Here is a 24,182-nt window from a genome sequence, read left to right as displayed (position 1 = left end):
GATGTGGTGGTTGGAAATGAGGTAGAAAAAAAGATGGATGCTGCAATGGAGGAGAAAGTGAATCGTTTTTGTATGTTGCATAATTCTTCCATGGAGATGTGGCTCGCTAGGTATGAGAAAGCCATGAAAGATTGGAAAGAAGCATGAATTGAATTTCGACGTAGTATGTGCCATCAACTGATTCGATATCCCAAGGATATGGAGAAGATGCCGTGGTTTATGTCAATGTGATGGTTGCATGGAGCTTTGACTGTAGCGTCTCGCGAATGGACGGAGGTCTCAACTGAGGTCAATTGAGGAGTGGAAATTCTTGAGGGGATGTAGTCCAAAGGTGACGACGTGTTTTATAAGCTTTCGTATCTAGATTTTATATATGACAACTAATTAACCGTTTCAACGTACAATACAAAATATACAGTGCGACGTGGTCACAGAGACGACATTCTCGTGTGGAGCATATCAACAAAATGCACTCCATAACGGATTGTGGTATCATAACAAAGTTTGAGCAAGAGAGCCGACAACGAGCAACAGATCTAAACACCGTTATAGATGAGATGGAGTATTTTGGGAACTCGCAAAGTATTATCACGATGGATTACCATAGCTTCTGCATGATCCTATTTGATATGTAGTGATTCAAAGTGGTACTAGAAGGAGCCAAGGCAACAATTCGACAAGGTCCATCTAGATTTCTCGAAATAGATTCCGAAAAAATATAGATGGATTCTCGCAACGCGTTTGTATTACCGGTCCATTGTGAACAAGTGTATGAACTCATGTTTTTTTAAAATTTTTTTACGACATGGTACATGTCATAAAAGTTAAATCTCTCTTATACGTGATTTTGAACGTAATTTTCTATCCAAACCCTCGACAACTTCGATGGTGGTATGTCATACCTTCAGCTCCCCGAAGTGCGAGAGTATATGATAAAAGCAATGTTCCCAGCATAAATGAAAATAGAGGGGTCGAGAATTGCAAGGGGTGGAGACCGTCGAAAGCTTGGAGCATGTAGAGGAGCCATAATCGGGTAACAATAATGAAAAGACAGGAGACCAAGAATTCTTTGAGAACGAGGTGGACTCATCCTTTTGTGGTGACCTTTCTATCGACCTTCTAGTGTATGCGGAATTGTGTTAGGAGATTGACATGGAACCATAGGGTACATCATACTTGGAGCATCCACCTACTCAATTGGTTGATGAATCACTTATAAAGGTACATAAGATATGCATTTTAAGTAAGATCATTTTTTAAGATTTATATTACCATGCTTTGTTTCATTTATATTGATTATGCTAACATCAATTTTTATATGTGCAGATGACCTTTGTGAATATTTAGATCCACACGATGTGTCGAGGGATGAGTGATGAGGAGCTACATGAGATCTTCACACATATGTCTCTAGATCAAATGGCTCGATTTAGAGATATGATGGATCGAGAGTTGTCTCAAACACCATTAGGCTGTTTTGTTAGATCTACTTCGGTACGCTCTAATGCTTCGGTTTCCAGTAGACGAGGTCGATGCTTCAGATTTGGGCCGGACGGAGGGAGTGGTTTTGGGGGATGCTGTAGAGACATGGATGTAATGAGCCCGCGGTCGACTTGAGATATAGGTGCTACTCCTCGCTCTCGTGTAGATTCGAGAGAGCGTGGCTCAGGTGGTTGTTGTGGAGGAATTGACGCTGTGTTTCCATCTCGTCGTTCTGTTGGAGTTGTGTCACATGTAGGATTTGTCACACCTGTGGGGACATCTACTCCAGCCACTTTAGCTTTTGCTCAGTTATTCATAGGTGGCATCCCTATGGGTGCTACTCCTAGAGATACCACCCCCGTAGGTACACCAGATGTATAGGGGTCTCCTAGATATGCCCAAGAGCGTGGTCGTAGAGGTGGAAGATGACACATCTTAGACATATCCCAGAGGGGTATGGATACCTTGTAGATGATAGGACATGAGCCATCATCATGAATGATGAGGGGAAGAGGGTGGTGACTCGTACGAAAGAATTGTGCCAACAAGTTTTTTGACACATCGTCTTGGATCATTGGAAGAACATACCGAAGGGGAGCAAGGACTACATAGTAGCATCCTTGCATGAGGAGTTTTCGATACCCACCGCAGTAGATAGGTTTTCCATAGGTTGGATGATGGAGTGCATGCATGCATACATGTCACATAGACGATTGGATGCATACAAGGTACTTAAGAGTGGGACCTCAAAGCTCAAGTGGCTAAACACAGATGACTGGCATTGACTCCGAAAGGAGGCTACAGATTCTCCAGGACGTTGGAGACAGCAGCGCGATGTAGCGAGGGCACAACTGGAGGTAGAAGTGGTCCATCATCTTGGGAGTGGCGGCCATAAGACTTATTTGGAGGACTTTGTAAGTTTTTCTTTTATTCTTCTCGCATATTTTTTTGCAATATCCCTTGTATTGACAATCGTGTTTCTAATAGTTGTATTTTGTTTTCTTTGCAGCACTCCATTACAAATCGTGATCTTACCGCTCTAGAGACTCGATATGTAGAGAAACACGGTCTCACTAGATTGATCGACCGATTGTATGCACGTGGTGGCCCAGTAAGTCACTCATCTTTCTTGTCCGTAGTTACTAATTTTAATTAAAATACATTATTGTATGGTGGATTGATGTGTTTTTTTTTTTTGCAGAGTCCGTTCGATGCTCCTTTGTGGCGGGACGAGCTTTTTGATGGTGAGGATCTATAGCTCGCCCTTGGATCCATGGAGCGCACATCCTCTTTTGTTTGTCATGTGATTTATATATGCATTTTCTATGCACTATGTTATTATCATTCTTTGTATCTTGCCATGATTGTACCGGTCGCTTTCATTACGCGATCTTGTATTTATTTAATGTATCAGTCTTATGGATTTAAGTACACTTTGCATTCATTTTGACGAGCATTGTACACTTTACTATAACTCTTTTGTATGGCCCAAATAAAGCACATAGTACTATTTGTGGCAGGGCAGCCTTCACAATTTTTTTCTCTGTAACCGTTGCTATTAGCGTCGCAATTTACTGCATGCATTGCTATTGGCGTCGTTGTTTGAGTCACAAATTGTCGCTATTTGCGTCGCCATCTGCGTCGCATTTGCGACACGGATAGCGACGTAAATAGTGATGCAATGCGATGCTGATAGCGACACCTATAGTGACAGCTCTATGGTATCACTAATACCAACGTTTTTAGCGACGATGTGGGCAATTTTTTTAATGAACATTTTCATCACTTTGAACGTTGGTATGATGCCTGTATCTTGTAGTGGTGATGACTCGGTTTTGCGTTGGTTCACTCTTGGAGCGGGTCGTATATATGAGAATAAATAAAAAATAGTTATATTTTTCAATTGGATTGCTGAGTGTGCCAATAAGCCTTATGGGAAGTGGGCATAACTGGACTTGGTTAGTTGGATGGCTTTTTTCAAAGCTTAGAAAAAGACTAATAAGCATGGCCTTTCTAAGAGCTAGTCCTAGAACTAGTTAAATACTATTTTAAAGGGTTGGTGTGAGACTGTGCCTTATGGGCAAAGGGTTGATGCTTAGCCTCCTCTCATTTCTCACTCTCATTGAACCAAATGCGACGCTTATCCACATTGATTTTTGACATTTTATGAAATGCGTTTGTTTTAAGCTTGATGTTAGATTGCTACTAAAAACCTTAGTTATGCCTTTAGTCGTCTAAAAACCGTAGTTATGTCTTTATGTTTGCCAGAGAGACTTAGGAAATACATGGTTACCTAAATCCGCACACTCAAAGATAGCCTTGATGGTGGTGACTATGATTGGTCTTTAGACGACTACCAAACTACCCTCTTATGAGGTCAAATTCACTATTTGTTATCCTCATTGGGCCCAAAGAGTGTGTGAATACATGATGGTAGGATCTTTTTCCGTTGGGTCGAGAAGTGTGTTGGGATTCCATAGCAAACCCTTTCTCCATTGCCTCGGCCACTTTAAGTTGGGTTCAAACTTGGTAGACTGCCACTGAAAAGTTTGTGGGTACAAGGGCAAGACATAGACGTGTAGAAAAATGATTAGTCAAGATAATGTCCATGGCGTGGCACGATTGTCGAGCTTAGAGATGGCAAGACAAGCAAGGTATTTTATCAACAAAAATGTAAAGTTTGCACGATTTCAACGATTAATCAAACTTCTTTCCAGATGCTTTGTTCACATTTAGAAAAGAGAACGAGAACTTTATGAAGCATTCCTGCCCTTAGCGGACACTTTTAGACCAGATAACGGGGTCAGGTCACACGTCGGTCACACTCACTCCTCCTTGAGTCATCGAGGGCTCACTATCGACTCTCGAGTCTCGAGTCGCATGGTTACTGCAGGTGAAGGGAAGTGCCGGCAAGCTGTGTGTTCAAGAGGGTCTGACCGCGCAGGGTGCTAGGGTTTCCTGCAGGTTCTGTCAGCTTCGGCGTGCAATGGAGTTTTGGGGTAAGTTCTCTTATTGCTATCATTTCTTCCCGCACACAAAATGAAGATCAGGAGAGCGTTACAGAAGAAAATTGTATTGCTGTGTGGAGGATCTGTTCGTTGACACTACACTAAGCTCATCTCCAAAGCATTATCAAATCGAACCAGAATAGATTAGCAAAAAATTCGTTCACGTCAAAGAGGCCGCTTGACGAAAAATTTCTGAGACGAAAATCGGGGTCGTACCAAGATGGTGGGCCACACATACCATGACTGTGTCTAAATCAAAGCTTGACATGTTAATCTTTCATGCCCAAGATAAGGGTGCTGGCTGTCGACCTCTATGGTCAACTGCCTTTGTACTGGTCTTTTGAGAGGGGTAGTTTGCATGCCACCGTAGACCAAATTTGACCAATTGGCACTGTCAATCCTAATGGTAACTGATTCTGTTGTTGTGAGAAATAAGTCAATATAGATCATACTCCCAAATTCTCACACCCTCATTCAAGTGGTCGTTCCAGGCAGATGTACATGATTCAAAGGCATAAACTTAAGCATGGCTCTTGGGTTGACATAAATGCCACGATCAAACTAGGTCTTCCACCTAGAGTCTCTGTTCAAGTCACCTTTTGGAAAAAATCCATTTTTGAGTCGAACACAAGGCAGAACACCAGAGGGAAGAGCATTCTAGGAGGATATCTAAAATGCAAGGATCTCTCTTTAGTTGTTGGTGGAGGAAGTAAACAGCTGTCTTTTCTAGGTGGTTGTTGCATCTCTTTTGCAGATCGTTGCTAAAGAAGCATGTGAAAGTGAGTATTTGTCACACATGCTAGGTGTGATATAATGGATGCTTAAGGAGGTAGGTTGTCCAAAAGCCACAATCTCTTGTGGGAGTGTGCTAAGGGATGTCGAAGGAGAGTGTCATCCGCCTAAATGAATCTCAAGTGTAGCAACCAACATTTGATGCCATTGTGATGGTGGAACAAGAAAAGACCGAAGCACACTACCCAAGAATATAAAAAATAAAATAATGATGACAATGATCAATACATACAACTAAACCATACAAGTAACATCAGCATTTGTATCTCAACAATAAGTGGTAGCATCGCAAATTTCATGACTTACTCTAGTAGACATGATGTATACGGGTGTGTTTACTTACAACTATTCTTTCATAAACTTTATAGAAATGACACCATGAAGATACTTTAGTGGGATTGATAGGACATCATACATAGTAAATACAAAGACACTCTCCTTGCTGGACATGATAGCTCCTTCATATTTGTAGTTTCAATCCACGGCTCATAAATCAGCAACATCAACATGCCTCAATCCCAACGAATAGGCTTCATTGAAACTTCGCAAAACTGAGCCAATCCTTGAGTTCCGCCTATGCATGAGCTTCCACAGATCCATGAGCACTCGAGGAACACACTTGAGGGAGAATCTCAAACTCCACACACATATTTCAACCTAGTCTTCAATAGTTACGGACAGTCACTCCTTTCTTTCTCACACTCTTCTCATCTCCACTGGTAGCAAAGTCATTTTCTCTCTTTGATGCCTTCATCTTGATTCCTCGTGCATCTCCATGTGCTCTACTTTAGCCATTCACAACAACTTGAGAACAAGGTACCACTCTTTTCGCTTAATTAATGAAAAAACCATCTTATTTTAAAAAGAAATGTGATCCTAGAGAGTTACTGTGTCCTACGTACACAACGCTAATTTGGGTACCCCAAACTTTTTATTAATATGCATGCAGTATATCACTCTTTTTTAATCTCGTTTTTGTAGGTTTCAGGAGCCATATTTCTATTGCCCACACTCTGTTCACAAAGAACATCACGGTCAAAGCTTTCCCTGAACAACCATCTGCTATTATCTAGCGTCTGATCCTAACCTTCCTCCACATCCTACTGCTGTTGCTACCTGCCTGCAGTTGTTGCCTGATTTTTAGTCTTTCTCTCTCGTGCATTGCTATGTGTATCAGATCTCGCCTTCCTTGGCTGCATTTTGTTGTTGCTCGACACTTGGAGGCTACCTCACTATGATTTGGGATTTATTCGGAGCACGTCACACTCTCTAGCTCATAACCTTTACCTTGATCCCATAGATATGAGAGTTTGAGGTTTAGTATTCATTGTATAGTGTGTTTGTTGCATGAGTATTGTATATTCAAAATTCATTCGCTTTATTATTCATTATGTTCATTGTCTCTGAGTTATCCTAACCCTAACTGTGTTTTGTTGTATGATTGGTTTTGTATTTAGAGTATTTCTTCACATGATATTAGAATTGGTTGTCATGGGGATGTGAAATTTTAAGATACTTTAATCTTGCCGATAACATTTGATTAAGTTATTAATCAAATATACAAGGTTGTTTAGTACATGTGATGCACATGGCAGTTATTTCATAGTAATAGGCTAAGGACCTCGAGGATGCAATGGGTGCCAAAGGCAAAAGTCGTAATAAGTTATGTCTGACAGGTACTAGGTGGTACTCGGTGTTAGATTTAGGACTAGATCAATTTATAGGCTACTAATGTTAGTGGTGACATTAGAGACTAGGTATTAATTAATTAATTAATACTGGTCTAAGGATTAATAATTGCTTAGGGATACTTGGAAGACAAATTGGCCTAGCCAATTAAATTATTGGTTGGTGAAATTGATTTTCTGAGCACTAGAATAATTGTTGAATTAATCTTTAGAATGAATATTTTAAAAAATCAACTTTGTAAGTTGAATAATGCCAAAAAATAGGATGAGAAGTCTACTACTTAGCAAAACTTGCCCGTGCAAGTAGGAAAAACGTTTTTAGGAGCTGATGGAAGTCTATTACAGCGCTGTGAGAGAGGAGAAGGCTATTAGAGAGCAAGGAGAGGTTGCTAATGTGATTTGTAGTCACCAAGGATCAGTCCTATAGCACATGACAGCAATTTGGAGCCCTTCAGGAGTAGGTTACAACAGCCCAAGGTCGTTCTCGTATAGGTGATAGTAGATAAGAGGGGGTAGCAGTCTTTTTGGTGGTCCTAAGCTGTAGGTGACAACTTCTATGGCTGTTTCAGCAGAGTAGCAATAGTGTTTCAACATTTCTTGTGATGAAATTCTGAAATTTCTCTTTTTACATCATTTTCTCTCTTATCCCCTAGCTATCTCTCAAGTTATCTTAGTATTTTTTAAGCAGTTTGAGCCATCAGAAGAAGAGATTTCAATCAAACTCTGATGTGAACCCTTATTTATAGTAGAAATCAGAGTTCTGATAGCTACCTCAAGATGTGTGCTCAGAATTGAGGGCCTAGGACTTGAATTTCAATAGCTGAAATTTAGGAATTTTAGGGAGATTTAAGAGGCCAGCCAGCCAATATCAGATTTAAGACCGAATTTGTCTTTTAAGGAGCAGGGTGAAGGCTAATTCCCAAGCAAAGCAAGGGGCAAATTGGTTTGGAGGCTTACTGGTTAGTTTTGACAGCAAGAGACACTTGAGTTAGCGAAGGAGATTAGAGGATCTCAGTTGCACTCCTTTCATTTGCAATATAAGATAAAGAAATACCGCAACGGGTGCTAATTTTGGGTCCAATAGGGTGTCGAATATCCAAGATTAAAGTGGTAAAGTGTGCTTTTTCAATTTACATGAATTTTATGCTTACTCTAATTATTGCTTAATCAAATTATTTGCCACCCTATCCGATAAGGAATGCTAGTTTCATAGGTACTCTTTGGGAAACCTTGGCCTTTGATCGGAACGCTCATCCGTGAAACAAGAAACAACAGAAGGGTCAGATGACTTCGTACACATTCACAACACCGCTCCAGTCTCCATAGCCAAACATGGACAAAAACGATCAGTTTTGGGCCTCCCAGCTTGCTTCTGCCTTATCTGACATGGGCGGAGAACTATTAGACTACCATGGAGTTCACAGATGATATCAAATTTATGTTGCTAAGTATGATCTCATCCTAATGCATAGGGCTCAGCAGGAGGTTGAAGGTAAGCGCGAGATTTCTCCTTTAAATTTTGTACATAGAACTAATGATCTTGTTGGACCTTCAGAATCTCCACTATGGATCGGCCATCCGCAAGTGGAATCTAGCTCGAATTACACATCACTTCCATAGTACATATTTTCTCCAATGTTAGGTACGAATCCTATTATTTCAAATTCTATACCAATTGATTATGCATTTTTTGTTGGATTAGGGGATGCTCATCAAGAAGGACTCTTTAAAACGAGCATTGGTTTTGAGTAATGAGAAAGACATGTATTTCTTTATGAACTCAAAACTAGATAAGAAGCTGTAAGAAAAACTTGTAAGTTTTCCTTCCTTTTCTTTTCGTTTAAATTATTTTATTTCTCATAGTCAATTTGGAGTAGGTGCATCTTTATCTAATGCATTTAATGGACAAAAGCAACCAATCATGTTTTCCACAATAACATCTGTCACAAATCCATTTGGGCTTCCACCCATCATCCCTCCCTTATCTTCCACTGCACCTTTCTTTCTACTTCCATTGAGTGTACCATAGCCTGCAAGAGAGAGGGAGGAGATGTTGTTGAAGTAGAAGAGTGTGAAATCTGCAAAACGCAGCCAGCAGCAGGTGTAGGACTGCTAGGTGGCAGTAGAAGCAGCAAAATGCAGTCTCCTGAGGCGAGAATAGGGGCCACAGCAGCAGACAGCACCAAACACAGTAGGTAGGCTGGTCTCTAGGCTGAAATGCAGCCTCTTGAGGTGTGGGTGGCAGGAGGAAACAGCAATGGGTGTAGGTAGCGTCGGAGGGTTGGAAATAGGGGCCGGATGGGTGTAGATAGTGTCAAGCAACCTTGGCTGAGATGTCCTTTGCAAACAGGGTGTGGGCAGCTATGCTAGAGAGCACCAAGACCACCTCCAGCTGGAAAACACAGCTCCCAAAGTTGCCTCTAATAGTAACCATGGTCAGCAGCATGACGCCAGAAGGGAAACACAGCTAGATGCAGCCTTCGGCTAGTGACCAGCAGTTGGAACAGCAGGGAAACACAGATTTTTCAGGTGCCTAAAGCAGGCCAGCACCTCACAAACAGCAGGAAAACTGAAACGCAAGAGGGAAGAAGAGAAGAAGCTGTTTGCAGATAAGGTGGACAGAAAGGCGAAGGGTAGAAGAGGTGAGAAATGGGCAGCTGCAAAAGAAATGCAACTATGGGGAGGGGTAGAAGAAGCTAGCATGAAGGGGCCAGCAGCTTGAGCAAAGGTTAGGGGATGATACCATGTGAGCTTTAGTGAGGGTGCTAGAGGTGAGAAGGTAGGAAGTGATAATGACCAACTAATAGGTGTGCCTATAGAGCAAGAAACTCAAAAAGTACTCTTAGGTGGCGTAATCTCAAAGAAACCCTAAAAGAATACTCTCTAGTGTTGTCCAGGGCCATAAAGATGGATGAGGCACAAAAATAGAGCCAAAGGACAATAAGACTAAAAGTGTCTCCGTAAGGGTTTAATGCAGGGTTCACAATCAGATGACCATGACCACTAACAGAAGTTGGGCCTTTTAGTTTGTTATTACTTTTATAGACCAATATGACCTTCACAAATTTATGTGATGCATGTATTCGAAGCTATGATTTTGACATAGACTTAGTTAGCTGTTCATAGTGCTTATAAATGCCATATTTAAAACTGCATTCTTCACCTGATTGTCATTTAGCAAGTAAGATCAGTTTGGAACTTTATAATTATTAGTCCTTTGCATTAGCATATTGTGCTTTTATCTAATCATTTGAATCTTACCCTCCCACCATTAAAATTGCAGCAAGAAGATGCCACTATGTCAATCTCTCATTATTACTTGTGGTGTGTGTACATGACAGGCGTAGAGGTGTCGAGCGGAAAGCCTTTAAAATGTCATGTTGCACAAGATTCTTACCTACTTGTTTCACAGGTTCCAGATCTTACCTGATAGCTTGTTACATGGTAATCTAAGGCAACATCACAATGTTTGTGGGCTTTAGGAAAGTAAACTTCATTGATGTTTTCCTGTATCAAGTGTAGGAAAGTTGGACATTTTGTCATAGTTGAAAGGCATTTCAGTATCTTGTGATACCGTTCTAGAAGTGATACAAGAATTACAAGATGACTTGGATGATAAACTAGCAAAGGCACCTTTGCATGGTCAAAGGAAGCTAGGAAGGAATATTGGAATCAATGAGATTAGGCAAAGAGTTGTAAAGATTCATGTCTTCTATTATTTATTTTGCAAATACTGCTCAGAAAAATTGAAAGGTTGCAATTTACTCTAGTTACATTATATCATAGTAGTTAGATTATGAAACTATTTGAGGGCAAAAAAAAAAAAGGTCTGTTTAAGTGTGGAAAATAGTAGCAAAAGCAAAAGCTCTCTATCAAGAGAAATCCAATTTCCCCCTCCCCCTTCCCTCTCCCGGTTGTGGACATTTTTCTTAGCCAATACTAAGGTGTTAAGGCTTAAATCAAAGCCACACCCTTTTTTTTGTTGGGGGCTGGGATAAGGATGTTCGAAATATGATGTTCGTCTTTGTTTCATTGTCTTGACTTCTTCCACCCTTGCTCAAGCTTTTGTAGACATGTTTTTTTTACTTCATGTTTTATTAGTTGTGAGAAAATATATAATGGAGTAACTAGTCATATACAGTGCAGATTCTAAAATGGTTGTTTGGTGAAAACAGGAAACTCTTGTTACAGTAGGATTAGAGCTTTGGTGGAACCAGTGAAAGATCTATCTCTTAGAATACGACAGATAACCAAGAATCTATGTTAACATCATTCTTTTTTACAAGGAAGGTTAGATATTTCATTAGCTAAAAGATATTGCTATTACATCTAAATTTAAACGACGTCCTCTAGCCCATATCCATACTAGGCTAAAATACAGTTCCACATTGAGGAGAATGCAGCATCGGACTCTGGGCAGCCCTTGGAGCAAATATGTCACAATGAATGGCCCTGATATGGCTGAGTTTGTCCTGAATTACTTTGATTGATGAAAGACAAAAGCCTTGGACAGTAGATAAAGTCATGGAGTTGAAGGTATGCTTTGATAAAAATGAAGAAACCACAGCTTCATCTAATCAAAGAGGGAAGAGCAAAATTGTCAGTGGTGTAGCAAGTGATGTGGCCCAGTGCTGGAAGGCTAGACAAAATTGCTTGTTTTCAGCCTAGGTGATGTTTGTTTTGGCTTTGATATGATTTGTTGCAGCCTTCTGATGCCTTTAAGTGGCGATTTGAGGCCTCAGGTTCAGTTTTCCAGCTTTTGAGTTTTGCCACTCATCTTTTCAGGCATTTAAAAAATGTCCATCCAAGTATTTAGCTTCATACTGGTGCTTTTTGTGCACAACAGTTTTTCTTAGAAAGGAGGGCTTTAAAAAGTGATTGTATATTGTGGGACCAAGGTGCTTCTATGAAGTTCAAAATGTTCTCTCTCTCAAGATGTCTGTGTACTTGAGACTAAGCCAAATATCTAACCTCTGCTGATCTTGTCAGAATCAATCTATAAATGCTCAAGTGGATACTCAGTAGCTGCAAAACCCAAAGAAATCAATGTGAATGCCTGAAACCCTAGTCCTGCTCTTGTTAGGCTTATATTTAGAGCTGAAGACACCATGCAAGAAAGAGATTAAGCCTGTCAGGTATGAATGCATAATATGATCGAGAGTTTTGCACTCAGCATCTGAATTATTATGCAGGTCTACCTTCAATCTCCTCCAGCAACATGTGCCTCAAACTGTCATGTGATAATGTTTCTATAGAGCACTCTGTCACTCTCTAAACTGCTGAAGCAATCAATGGTGGTGAGGTCATTGGATTTCCATGTTAGACCTCTGATGTGGCAACTCTTTATTACTACAATCCTGCTGCCTGACTGCACACCTCTGAAGAGTACAATTTCCTATATGATGCCATAAGAGACTCAAGAAGAAAAGATCTAAAGATTGTGAGCAACATATTTCAAATTTAAGATCCATTTTGTGTGCCCCGCTGATTCTAAAATTGAACTATGGATGAAAATACTTGAGCTGGTCTGTGTCCTTAGGAGATTTTGAATGTTCAATGAATGCATTCAGGCATCTCTCACATGGGACGAACTCTAGTTTTTCAGTGAGTTTCTACTGTTTGGTAGGTGTCCTTAGGACTAGGAAATCCTGGATTGACAGGAGTGGACTCTCACTTTGACATACATTTTGTAATGGCTTTAGATGGTTTGGTTTTGATTGTAGAGTAAAGCTAAAGTCCATTGTCAATGGCTTTCCTTTTTTTATTGATCATAAACAGTATTTTTGCACTAAAAAGAAAATCGGGACTTCTGGGATGGTCTACTGTCAGTTCAGAATTGCTATATGTATGTGTGTGGAAAACTTTTTAAAGCTTATGAACTCTTGATATTCTAAAATCTCTTTAAAGGTCTTTCTGAGCTTGGCAGGTCGTCGGATTTTTGTAGGCTGCTCTTGGAGAAAGTAAGATTGGAAAAGGAAATGAAAGAGTTGTTTTAAAGGTCAAAATTGATGACAAAGAAGTTGTGGCTGGCACTTTGGCACCGGGAAGACTTGATCAGATCTCACTTGATCTCATTTTTCATAAGGATTTTATTTTGTCTCACAACAGTTCTAGCAGTGTTTATTTTTGCGGTTACAAGAAAACCAGCAATGATTATGAATATCCTTCTGTAATAGTATGGTTCCTCTTTATGCACGAGCAGTTGATGGTTTTTTCATCTATTCCTGTTCCATGATAAAAAAACAAACACAGGATTACTTTATCTGGATCCTTAACCTTGAGATTTGCCACTCTGCTCAATGATGATAATGACAGTTCTGGTACAAACTCTTCAGACAATCCTCCTTTTTTGTCAGTAAAGGACTGGTTTGCATGGGGAAAGAGTGATTATGAGGCTTATCTGGTGCTGATTGTGCTTGTGGTACAGAATCAGAGGAGGAAGCTCCCAACTTGGTACCGTTGTCATCAAAAGATAATGGTGGAACCTTCTGACTTCCGTGCTTGTAGCATGCACCTTTTGTGGCTGCAATCACCTATGGGCTAACATTCCTGCCTTCACAGATAAGGCTGTTGTAAGAGTGGCCAAGACTGGAGCATCGGAAACCCAAGCTCTTGCAGCAGAACTTAAGCCACGTATAGCCAAAACAAGGCCTGAAACAACTATGCAAGAAGCTTCTGATGATGAAGATGACAGTGATGATGATGATGATTCTGTTGCTGAGGAAGAAGATGTGAGCATTCTGTGGACCTATTGAAGCACTGCAATCTAGACAATCTTTAGTGCTGTTGAATAACTTTTTGTTGCATAGTCCAACTTGATTAAAGGCTCTTTAAATGAAGCCTGAGAAGGAAATTTTAAATAGACTAAGCAATAAGCCTTTTTGGTTTTGTGGCAATAAGCTGTCACTTCTTGTAAATAATTGGTTATTTGGTTCAGGGAGTGCCAGATGATCAAAGTGAAGACGATGTAGGGTCAGATGATGAAGATGGCTCTGATGAAGACGATGAATCTGAGGAATCTGAGGAAGAGCGTTTGGTATGCTCTAATACTTATCCATTTAGCTGGTATCTACTGCTTTTTTGTTGGATCCATGTGTTTTAGATGTACTTTCTCAGCTATCTGAGAAGAAAAGGCCTAATACGGGGAAGGATAAAGGGACTGATAAAAAAGCAAAGCTTACAACACCATTTCTCAAAGCAAAGCAAGGTTAGTGTGAAATATTGAATGAATTCTTGAGTTTACTTTTGAAGCTTGAGAAGAAAGGTTTTCTCTTTTTGACTTGAGGTGGTAATGGAGTGTGCTTGTTGGCATTTTCCAGGTAAGGTAGGTAAACCTTCACTGGTCAAGGAACAATCAACAGCGAAGAAAGATGCATTTGGAAAGAAGCCTTCGGGAAAAGAAAGTGTGAGTGACTTCTTTGCTGATCATGCTGCAGACTTGATACAATTCAGCTTATTGATATCTGTTTGTGACTGTGCAGAGTGGAAAAGGCAGCACACCATCATCTGAAAAGAAGTTTGGTCAATATACTTGTCAACCATGCAAGAAGTAAGTACTTCAGCTTGTGAGAGGGTGCGGCGTTGTAGTAGCAAGATAACCTATCTGCATCTAAGGTTCAGGCTGAAGAGTGACTATATGTGATTAGAAACTTGAGTCCAAAAACCAAACCAGTGCTTCTGAGTCTCAGATGGTTCTTTGACACTGTTTGAAAAGCTCAATGTAGTTGATGCATAATAAAAAACTGTAAAAGTGGGCATTAAAAACTATGGGGTTGATGTGAGGTCATGGCTACTTCCTACAATTATTAATTGTCCTTCTACCCATGGAGAGATGATTTATTGTTAGGAGGAAGGAAAATTTTGCAGGACTTAAAGTCTTCATCTAGACAACCCATGCAACATGACTCATGCAGTGCGACACACAGGTGTGCTGCAACAAGGTTGGCTTTTGTATTTGAGTTATTTGAGTATGTTTATTCTTGTTGCCTTTACCAAGGTGCCAATTCAAAACCGGGGTGGGGGTGGGAACTTGCAGTTGGTAGTTGGCTTGTTCAGATGCAGTAGGACAGGGTCTATCAGTGCTGTCAAACTCGGTAAACACTGAGAAGAGAAGAGAAGAGAGAAGAAACTCTGATGAATGGAATGATGAAGATTTGAATCATGGAGTGAATGTGATACAAGGGAACAAGGGTGCCGTAGCACAAGGAAGATGATGAAGACAGCTACGAATCATGAACCGCAATGTCCTCGTGAAGGGGTGTGAGGGTAGTGGAGAGGCTGGAGAGAAGAGATGATAGATTGAATGAATCAGCCGTGAAGAATGAGTGACAGAGGCAGCCCATAAATAGGCAAGAGATTGTCTAGGGTGGCGTTTGGAGAGAGGGTGCTGGCTGTCTAGGGTGGCGCCCCATTGTGGGCGCCCAGCCCCTTTGTGGGGCTGTCCACTGTGAAACCCTAAATGCAAAACGCAAAACACGAAACCCTAAACGCAAAACACAATCCTAAACGCAAAATGCAAAACGCGAAACCCTAAATGCAGAACGCAAATTGCATGTGAAGGGTTTCCCAACAAAGCATTGTCTTTAGGCATGCAACATAGCCCAACTAGTATTTAGTATTGGGTCTCTACACATATTCCAGACAATCATTGACTAGTATTCTAAACTAGAGTTTGAAGAACTTCCAGAATAGACTTGTGAAGTTTTAGATACTCTAGGGTTTGTTGAAAAAAAACAGTGAATGAACACGACTAACACACAGTGAACTTGGACAAGAACACAAATAAAGAAGAAGAAATTGAAGAACGAACAAATGAATGACGAAGGTAAGAGATACGACGGAGGTGCTCAGTGCATGGAGGTTGTCTAACAACCACTCTTTCTCATGGGAGCAGGTTGAGGGAGATTACCAGAGTGCTGACCTTTGAAAATGGATCCCATGTGGCAAACTACGGATTTCAATGAAGAAATTTGATGTCAAGGGCTGAAGACAGTAGGATAGCAGGTTGGATGTTGAAACATAGTAGTGTTGGTTAGAAATGAAAAGAAGCAGTAGTGTAGAGCCTCAACAGACTCTGGGAGGAGGACAATTGGACTCAAAATGCTATGGATGGGAGCAAATTGTCCTATTGAAAAGTCTTGTGTGGCATTAAAAATAAATACTTGCATTTTAGAGCTGCTTTAAGAGCAAAAGGAATGCTAGAAAGGTATGATAATTGAAAGGCAATTTTATGTAGCTTAATACCCCCTCCTAGGCCCAAAAAGGGCAATCGAAGAGAGTGAAAAAAAGGCTTTAACCTTGATCCAAGAGGCAATGGAATTGTTCTTTGAGTCGCCCAAGAGGTCATGCCTATGAAATCAAGACACTACACATAGGGTGTGATGATGGACTATGTAGGGCCCTACAATGATAGCAAAGGCTTTGAACACTCCTATGGGACTTGTCTGTCTTGAGGATGTGAAATTTTGATGCTTTGCTTAGCATTTGATTAAAGAGTTAATCAAATGTGCAAATGTGACTTGCACATGTGAGGTGTAGGCTAGTTATTTTGCAATGTGGTACTTGGGGCCCCAAGATATGAATTGGTGTTGAATAGGTGGTCACTGGTACCTGGTGTTAGATTTTGGCCTAGACCATTTAATTAGCCCTTATAGTGTCAATGATGACACTAGAGAATTGACATTAATTAAATAATGAATATCAGTTGTGGGCTAATGAGTGCTTAGGATCACTTGGGTGATAAATTGGCATAGCCAATAATTGTTGGCTAGTTAGATTATTTTTTTGAGCCATAAATAGTTCTAAAAATTAATTTTATTAAAGCTAGATAGTGTGGGAAATTGTTTTGGAAGGTTGCCACTTAGCAAAACTTGCCCATGCAAGTGGGAGAAATAGTTTTTGGATGTTTGAGAGAGAGAGAGAGAGAGAGAGAGAGAGAGAGAGAGAGAGAGAGAGAGATCTTGTTTCACTTTCTTCGATATTGGGGCTGTTGGCACAATTGGACCATTCGGAATGCTTTCCTTTTTGATTCCGCTTATAATGTTCAGCGGCATATTGCTAGGCTTAAAGGTTTCTTGTATTGGCAGATAGATCTTCTCCGGCACTCTGACATCCTCTCTCGGGAGGACTTACGCCCCTGGCATATGGCAATTTCCTCCGCGTCTTTGCCATGATTTTGTAACTCTTTGGCCGTCTGGTTCTTGTAAAGAGTCAGTGTGTACACACGATGGGATAGAGCCATCATGTATCTTGTAATCATGTAAACTTTTTCGTAATTAATACAATTACCTTTTACGAAAAAAAAGAGAGAGAGAGAGAGAGAGAACATTTTGAAGATGGAGAATTGATGGAGGAGCTGTTTAGCTGCAGACACCAGCAGTTGATAGGCAATGGCAGCCAGCCAGGAGGGTTCGCACAGCAGGTGCTTGACCCAAGAGGCTGTCCAATAGTAGGCAACAGCCTATAGGGATTGGTGACACCAGTAGACGGCTCCAAGGTAGTAGGTGACATCATTTTAATGCTGTCCAAACAGGGCAGTAATAGATTTCTCTCCTTCCTCACTAAGAAACTCAAAATTCTCTCTCTATTCAGCATTCTCTCTCACCTTGGGCTGTTTCCCATACTTCCTCAGCAATTTCCAGCAAGATCAACCATTGGGGGTGGAGATTTTGACTAATCTATGCTGTAAATCCTATTTTACAGAGAAATTAGGATTCGATATCCACCTTGGTAAGCGTGCTCAAAATTAAGGTCTAGAGACTTTCAATCATTGAAATTGGGGCAATTTTAGGAGATTCAAATGGTCATTCAGCTAACAGACATTCAGGGCTGAATTTGTTACCCAAGGAGTACAATTGAAGGTCAATCCTCAAGCAAACTAAGGGGCAAATTGGTTTGAAGGCTTGTTGGTAATTCTTAACAGCAAGAGGGAATTGGAGAGTGAAGGAGATTCAAGGAATCTGAGTGTATTCCATCTAGATTGCAATACAAGTTAAAGAAATACCACAAGGGGCATTAATTTTGGGACCAAGGGTTGTCCATTTTCCAAGATTAACTAGTAAATTGTGCATTTCAATTTAATGTAATTAGTTGCTATAATTGTTGATTAATCAGATCAATACCACCTTCTTTGAGAAGAAAGTTGGTTTCATGTTCTTTTTAAAAATAAAAAAAATGTTTAATTTATATGGCATAGTAGTTAATACAAAAGAAACACCAAACATCCAAAACGACAATCAAGGGTGCCAATGTTGAGATATGAAGATGTAAAGGGATAGATGAGGGTAGTCGTTGCGTGGAGTGTGGTAGCTGCTTGAGATTCTAGGTGAGCAATGAGTGCTCAAAATGCTCAACTCGATGAGGTAAAAGACAATCATGCTACACAATGTATGGTTATTAATTTAGAGGGATGCCTAAAATCATAGGTTTTCATCCATTCCAAATTCCCAATGAAACACATGGGCTATATACGCACCGCAAATGCAAGGGGTAATGCATATGGGGCATGCTGATGTAGCAAGGTGCCACTTGGCCATCACACTTATAAGGGTGTTGTTTACTTGCTAAAGCATCTTTTTGCAATGATGTAATGAAATGCAAGGGTAGATACAATGAGAAAGTGATGTTGATGTTAAAGACAAAGAAGACAAGTTGAACCTTTGATCTACCAAGTGGGGGAAATATCCCCCTTCCAAACAATGGATGTCAAAATGCTAGAGGAAAAGCTTGAAGCTAGCTATGGTGTTGAGAACATGATGAAGTCATTGATGTAGAAACACCTTAGATGAAAGAGTTGTGTACAAGTAGCCCTTGCTGTGGTACCATCAAGAGATGCTTGAAGCTTGGCCTTGGAAGTGAAACCCTCCATACTAGTCGAAGAAGCATGGCTCAACTAAGAGAGAACATGGGGCCACTAATGGAACAACCGACAAACAATGTCCTTGGTCTAGTCAAGATTGGTGGATACTTGTAGTGTTAGTCCTTAATTGAAATACAAGCCCAACATGTAAGTATGAGAAGAGACCAAAACATACATACCAATGCTTTGTATTGAGATGTAGGAAATGCAAAACTAAGCTAAATGAGAAAGTGTGCAACAAGAGAGAGAGAGAGAGAGAGAGAGAGAGAGAGAGAGAGAGAGAGAGAGAGAGAGAGAGAGAGAGAGAGAGAGAGCGAGAAGGTGAAATCCTAAAAGTACTTAGCCTAAGGAAAAAAATACTTACCCTAAGGACAAAGTAGCCTATGAGTTTGAATGAAGTAGCCTAAGGACTTTTGAGTAGAAGAAAGTGCTAGACTAGCTTGATCCACTATAAAGGAACTAGAGAGATCTAGCCCAAGGATAGGGCCACCATTGCACATGTCCCTTGGCAGGTCTTTGCTAAGGGAGATCGTGATCAGGCAATGAATATGCGACTTGTATGAATTGAAGTCACTTTGTGAGTCCTTGTAAGGGTGACTAGGTGGGCATGTGGAGTATAGCTCAATATAGGTGATCCATAAGACCAGATAGCTAGGCCTTAGGTGTGGTGAAAGACTCTAACTAAGGGGGCTGTCTAGAAGCTACCTCATTAGTAAGGTTGCCACTAGGTTGCATGGATACTAGGAGTGTTAGAATAATAGGTATGCTGTGATACCATATTACTTTGTCAAAATATGGGACGAACCAGAGAGAGATTAGGGTTTGTGGGGAGAGACATAGAGTGTGTATGGCAAACACTAAGAGAGAAGAGAAACTCAGAAAACACAGAAGAATAGGATGATGAAGCACTGAATCATGCTATGTGAAGGAAAGTTCATATAGCGGAGTTGAAGCTCAAAAGATGAAATCAGGCGGCAACACTTGTGGGGAATTTGCACTGTGAAGGGAACGAAACGCAGTCCTTCAGACAGTGGGCTATCGAAGTAATCATTGGAAGGTGAAGGACAACGGTTGAGGGAGTGGAACATAGTTCTTTGATTCCCTCAGGGATGAAGAAGATGATCTCCAATTGTTGAGGGAGTGAGGCACAATCCTTAGATGCCAGGAAGAGGACCAAGCTGCAAAATGTGCTAGTAGAATGCCGCAATAAAATGTAGCAGTAGAATGCACTAGTAGAACATTGTAGTAGAATGTGGCAGTAGATTGCCGCAGTAGAATGCGGTAGTAAAACACCAAGTGGAGATGGATGTAGAAGCCACAAATCATAATGTCCTCCTCGTGGGGTGTGAATGGCAGTGGAAAGGATGGAGAAAGGAGAGAAGAATATGGAAGAGAGCGACAATGTATTAGAAGGAATGAATGTGTGGGATGATGGTGTGTGAATGAGAGGAGAGGTGGCCTTTATATAGGCCCTGTCTGTCTAGGGTGGAGCACCACTGTGTTGGTGCCCACTGAAAAAGTGTCCAAAATGAGGGTGCCACCCCTTTTTGGGGTTGTCAATGCGAAACCCTAACTGAAGTGAATAACTAAAGAAGTGGTTTCTCAACGAGGAGGAGCAGGAAGAATGTGATTAGGTTGGAGTAAGGACCCCCTCTCGATCCCCCAAGGGGGGTACCACTTGTGGTTGTGCTTGAGGTCTAACGGGTTTGGGGAGAAGGTCTAGAAGGATTACCCTAGGCCTTGGAAAGACACTCCTTGTCCTTATAACTCGGGCACTAGCTGTAAGTGCAGTATCTATTCTTTTTGGGATTATCATGTCAAACCAGCTTAGTATTTTTGATTTCATTTGAAGAAGGGGAGTCACCTTTTCTATGATTTGCTTTCCATTCTTGAGAGTTCTTGCCACCTCTAGATTTCCCCTCTATAGAAGTGGAAACTAGAGACCCCTTTGAAAATAGCAATAAGGAAGGGGTCTAATGAGATAAGTAGCTATATAAAATGGAAGCCAATTGGGGGCAGCTTGTTTAAATCTAAAGTGACGTGACTGTTATCTTACTTGGGTAAGCCAGTGGTTATCAGCTTAGCAAGTAAGCCTATAATGAGCCAACTTATCTTTTAGATCATCCCCTTCCTTTATGGAGAACTCTTGGAGCTCATGATGGAGATTGATGCATTGGGTTCAATCTCTGGCTGCATAACTATCAATAAGATGACTCCAACAATCAGATGCAAAAGAAAAGAAGTGTGATAGGAAGTGAAACTCAGATCATTACCTTTTAACTCAACACTTGCTGTGACATAACGAGCCTTTCATTGATGGACAACATGAAGGTGGGCAAGTTGAGGATCGGGCATAGCCTCTAGATCAAAGGTTAGGTCCCAAAGACCATGGAACTCAAACACTTATTGCATAAGATTCAACCAAGTTATGAAATTCTACTTGTTAAAAGTAGTCTTGTCATTAAGGCATTCTTGGCCATAGCAATTGACGTATGAGTGCTGATTGAGGGATATGGAGGGTAGGGATGGGATATGGAGTACACTTTGGGGTTTGCCTCAAAGTGCCTACCATGCATTGGTGAAGTATGCATAGTGGGTTGAACAGTGTAACTGGGCTAGCTAGGCATAGGTATGGTTGCTGTCTAAATAGCCCAAGGAAGGGGATAAGCACACCATAAGCATGAGATGGATATCCCTATGTTTAAATGGTTGAAGGTAGAGGTCCAAAGGTTGAGGGGGATATCCAACACAATTACACTAGGATATATGTGTGCTCACAAGCGGGTAGATCGGAGGTATAGTGTGCATGGGTGGCATTCCTAGCAACGGAGCACCACGATGCAAAGGCCATTCACTTGAGGATGAGTTGGACAGCCTAACGAAGGCCTAACACCTGTGACCTAGATAGGAGGGATCTAAGCTAATCTTAGGGGGAAAAAAGCTAATTTTAAGCCACTAAAGGCATGAGAAAGAGAACCTAAATGCGAATGTAATAAGAGAGGGATGAGTGGGATTTGTCAATGCGTAGCACCAAGAATGAAATAGAATGTCAATTAGCAGGTGTACATGTATGCATTCTTCTGCTTCTAGAGCCTCCTCAATTTGTGTTCAGATATTGGTACCAGCCTGGGCATGTCTTCAGAGTAACTTGCAGCCCGTTCCTCCAGAATGGGAGCAATAGAGAGGGGTTTTGCATAATGCAAATCCAATACCCATTGCCAGTCCTAGCTTAGATGAAGACAATGGATCGCCAGTCGTTCCAAAGTGGTGCTGCAAGGTGGCCATCCTCACCAATTGGATCGCTAGTGATACTCTCTCTTGTGGGAGTGGTCTGAGGGAGAGTGCCGGAGAGTGTCATCCTCTGAGAATGATATTGAGTGCAGCAAATCACCAATGTTGATGAAGAAATCTGATGCCAAGGGCCAAAGATAGCAGGGCAGCAGGCTGGATGTTGAAACGCCTCAAATGTCCAAGGCTGGGAGTGACGAATATCAGCAGTGTACAACCTGGTGACAGGCTCTGGGGAGAGAGGACAGCTAGACTCAGATTGCTGTAGAGGGAAGCAGGCGGTAATGAAAATGCAGTTGTCTTTGTTAGCTGGAGATGGAAAGGAAAGCAGCAAGGCAGCTGGTACCTACCTGGGGGCAGCCTGCAACAGAAATGCAGCCCCCAAAAGACTCCAGCAGGCAGGGCGGAACTGATAGCAGCAAGCTGCAGCTCCGGGCAGGTCAGTGGTTGGTTAGCTGCATGAAGGACAGCAGCGGGTGGAGAAAGAAGAAGAAGAAGATGATGATGTCTGCAGAGCTGGCACAATGTGAGATGGAATGGGGGTTGAAAGTGGGAATGCACATTGAGTACCCTTTTATAGAACATTCTGAGTCAGTTGTCCTAATGAAAGTCTTGTGATGTCAAAAATGAATATTTCCTTTCTGGGGCTGATTTAGGAGCCAGAAAAATTTGATATTTTGAACGGCATTAGAAATGTAGCAATAGAGGGACTTTTATGCGTCTTTTATGATGTAATCCTTTGCCTAAAGCAAAAAACAAAGCTGAACCATGAAATAGGGAGCCAGGGTAGCTGCTTCTAGGCCAAATAACTGAACTACGTTTTCCGCTATGCATTATGCCACAACAGATTGGTCTTGGCAGGCCCAATAACAATCCTTGCTTTAGGATTAAAAAACTCGAGCTTCTAGCTTTCTGCACATCCTGGAGATGTCAGCTGAACTGCGGACCTCAAGCTTTCCTGCAATTGATCGTTGTCTTGCATGTCGACTGAATTAACAGTAGATATTTTCATGACCTTCAGATTATGGGCACCAGTCATATTAGTACTAAATCTGCTTTGGGTTGGCATATGCACACATTTGGTGGGATACTGCTAATTTTGCATAATAGAAGATGTCTGTGCAATCAAAATTATTCATCAAATCCTCATGAAAAGAGGACTGATGTGTTTGATTAATTTATTTCCTGTTTTCAACAGGACTTTCCAGACGGAATCAGCTCTTAGTCAGCATAATGCTGCGAAGCATAAATGAATGATCAAGACAAGTGGGCAGTTCTTGTTTGGAGAAGTGCTAAAGGCAAGGTGTTTTTAGCTGTCAAATAATCAGCAAACAGGGTGAGGGAGGTAGAACTTTTTAGGAATGACACATTTAACATGTGCCACCAGTTGTTCACAGATGTAACATCCACACCTAAATGGTCTAGTTTTAAGGTGTGCGCGTTCTATTATAGCATATCATAAGAGCAGTTTTGGGTGGTTATGTTTAAGTTTTTGACTGTGGTTGTCTCTCACAAGCTTAAAAGTGGTTTTTAAGGGCCCCTAGCTAACACAGAATTTTCAGGGTGCCTTATGTCATTTATGAGACTTACGTCATTTTTGGATGCAGTCTCATGTGTCCTACAAGTTGCATGTTTTTCCCCTCCAGTCTTTTTGATGCTCTTTATCTGCAGGATAGAATACTCACACAAGGACTGTATGCAGTGGGGTGGTCAGTGGTGGGCAAATCTTTTAATCTGGAGCCTAATGCCTCTGTGGTAATGGATGTCACAAAAGGGGAGACGGGAGAAAGTTTTGAGAGCCGTTGTACAAATTACTAGTCACCCAACTTTTTTATGTGTGACGACCTCCCATATGGATGAGACCACCTTAGTGACATAAAACCTGGTACTCTTTGCTTTGACATGACAATTTAGGGCTGCATGTGTAGCAGTGGGAGTTTCTAAACTGCAGACTGTTTTTTTGAAAAATGTGCCTGATGATTGGCCTTGCTTAGGAGCAGTTCTTTTCATACAAGATGGCTTTTGGGAAATACAAGTAGCACAAGAGTAAAATGATTTAATGCTTCA

General features: G+C 41.1%; 1 protein-coding gene across 6 annotated transcripts; it reads left to right on the top strand.

Moving 5' to 3' along the window:
• The first annotated feature begins 4,219 nt into the window (after positions 1–4,219).
• LOC148015705 (uncharacterized) lies at positions 4,220–24,182 on the top strand. Of its 6 annotated transcripts, none has more exons than XR_015688439.1 (12): positions 4,223–4,481; positions 10,312–10,382; positions 12,915–13,129; positions 13,262–13,290; positions 13,398–13,448; positions 13,532–13,701; positions 13,908–14,006; positions 14,087–14,177; positions 14,290–14,375; positions 14,452–14,519; positions 23,314–23,451; positions 23,818–24,182. XR_015688439.1 is itself a non-coding variant. In XM_087665885.1 (12 exons), exons 1-11 carry the CDS (start codon positions 4,469–4,471, stop codon positions 23,366–23,368), a joined length of 948 nt encoding a protein of 315 aa, XP_087522011.1. In that variant the 5' UTR covers positions 4,223–4,468; the 3' UTR covers positions 23,369–23,413; positions 23,818–24,182. The 6 variants fall into 6 exon arrangements, 4 of the variants coding, with proteins under 4 accessions (XP_087522009.1, XP_087522008.1, XP_087522011.1 ...); XR_015688438.1 differs by having other exon boundaries at positions 23,787–24,182; XM_087665885.1 differs by having other exon boundaries at positions 23,314–23,413.

Source organism: Lygodium microphyllum, chromosome 24 (assembly GCF_053477565.2).
Source record: "Lygodium microphyllum isolate KBCC chromosome 24, Lygodium_microphyllum_v1.1.10, whole genome shotgun sequence".
Taxonomy (NCBI): domain Eukaryota; kingdom Viridiplantae; phylum Streptophyta; class Polypodiopsida; order Schizaeales; family Lygodiaceae; genus Lygodium; species Lygodium microphyllum.
The sequence above is the reverse complement of the archived record's forward strand: the minus strand, read 5'-3'. Positions and strand labels throughout refer to the sequence as shown.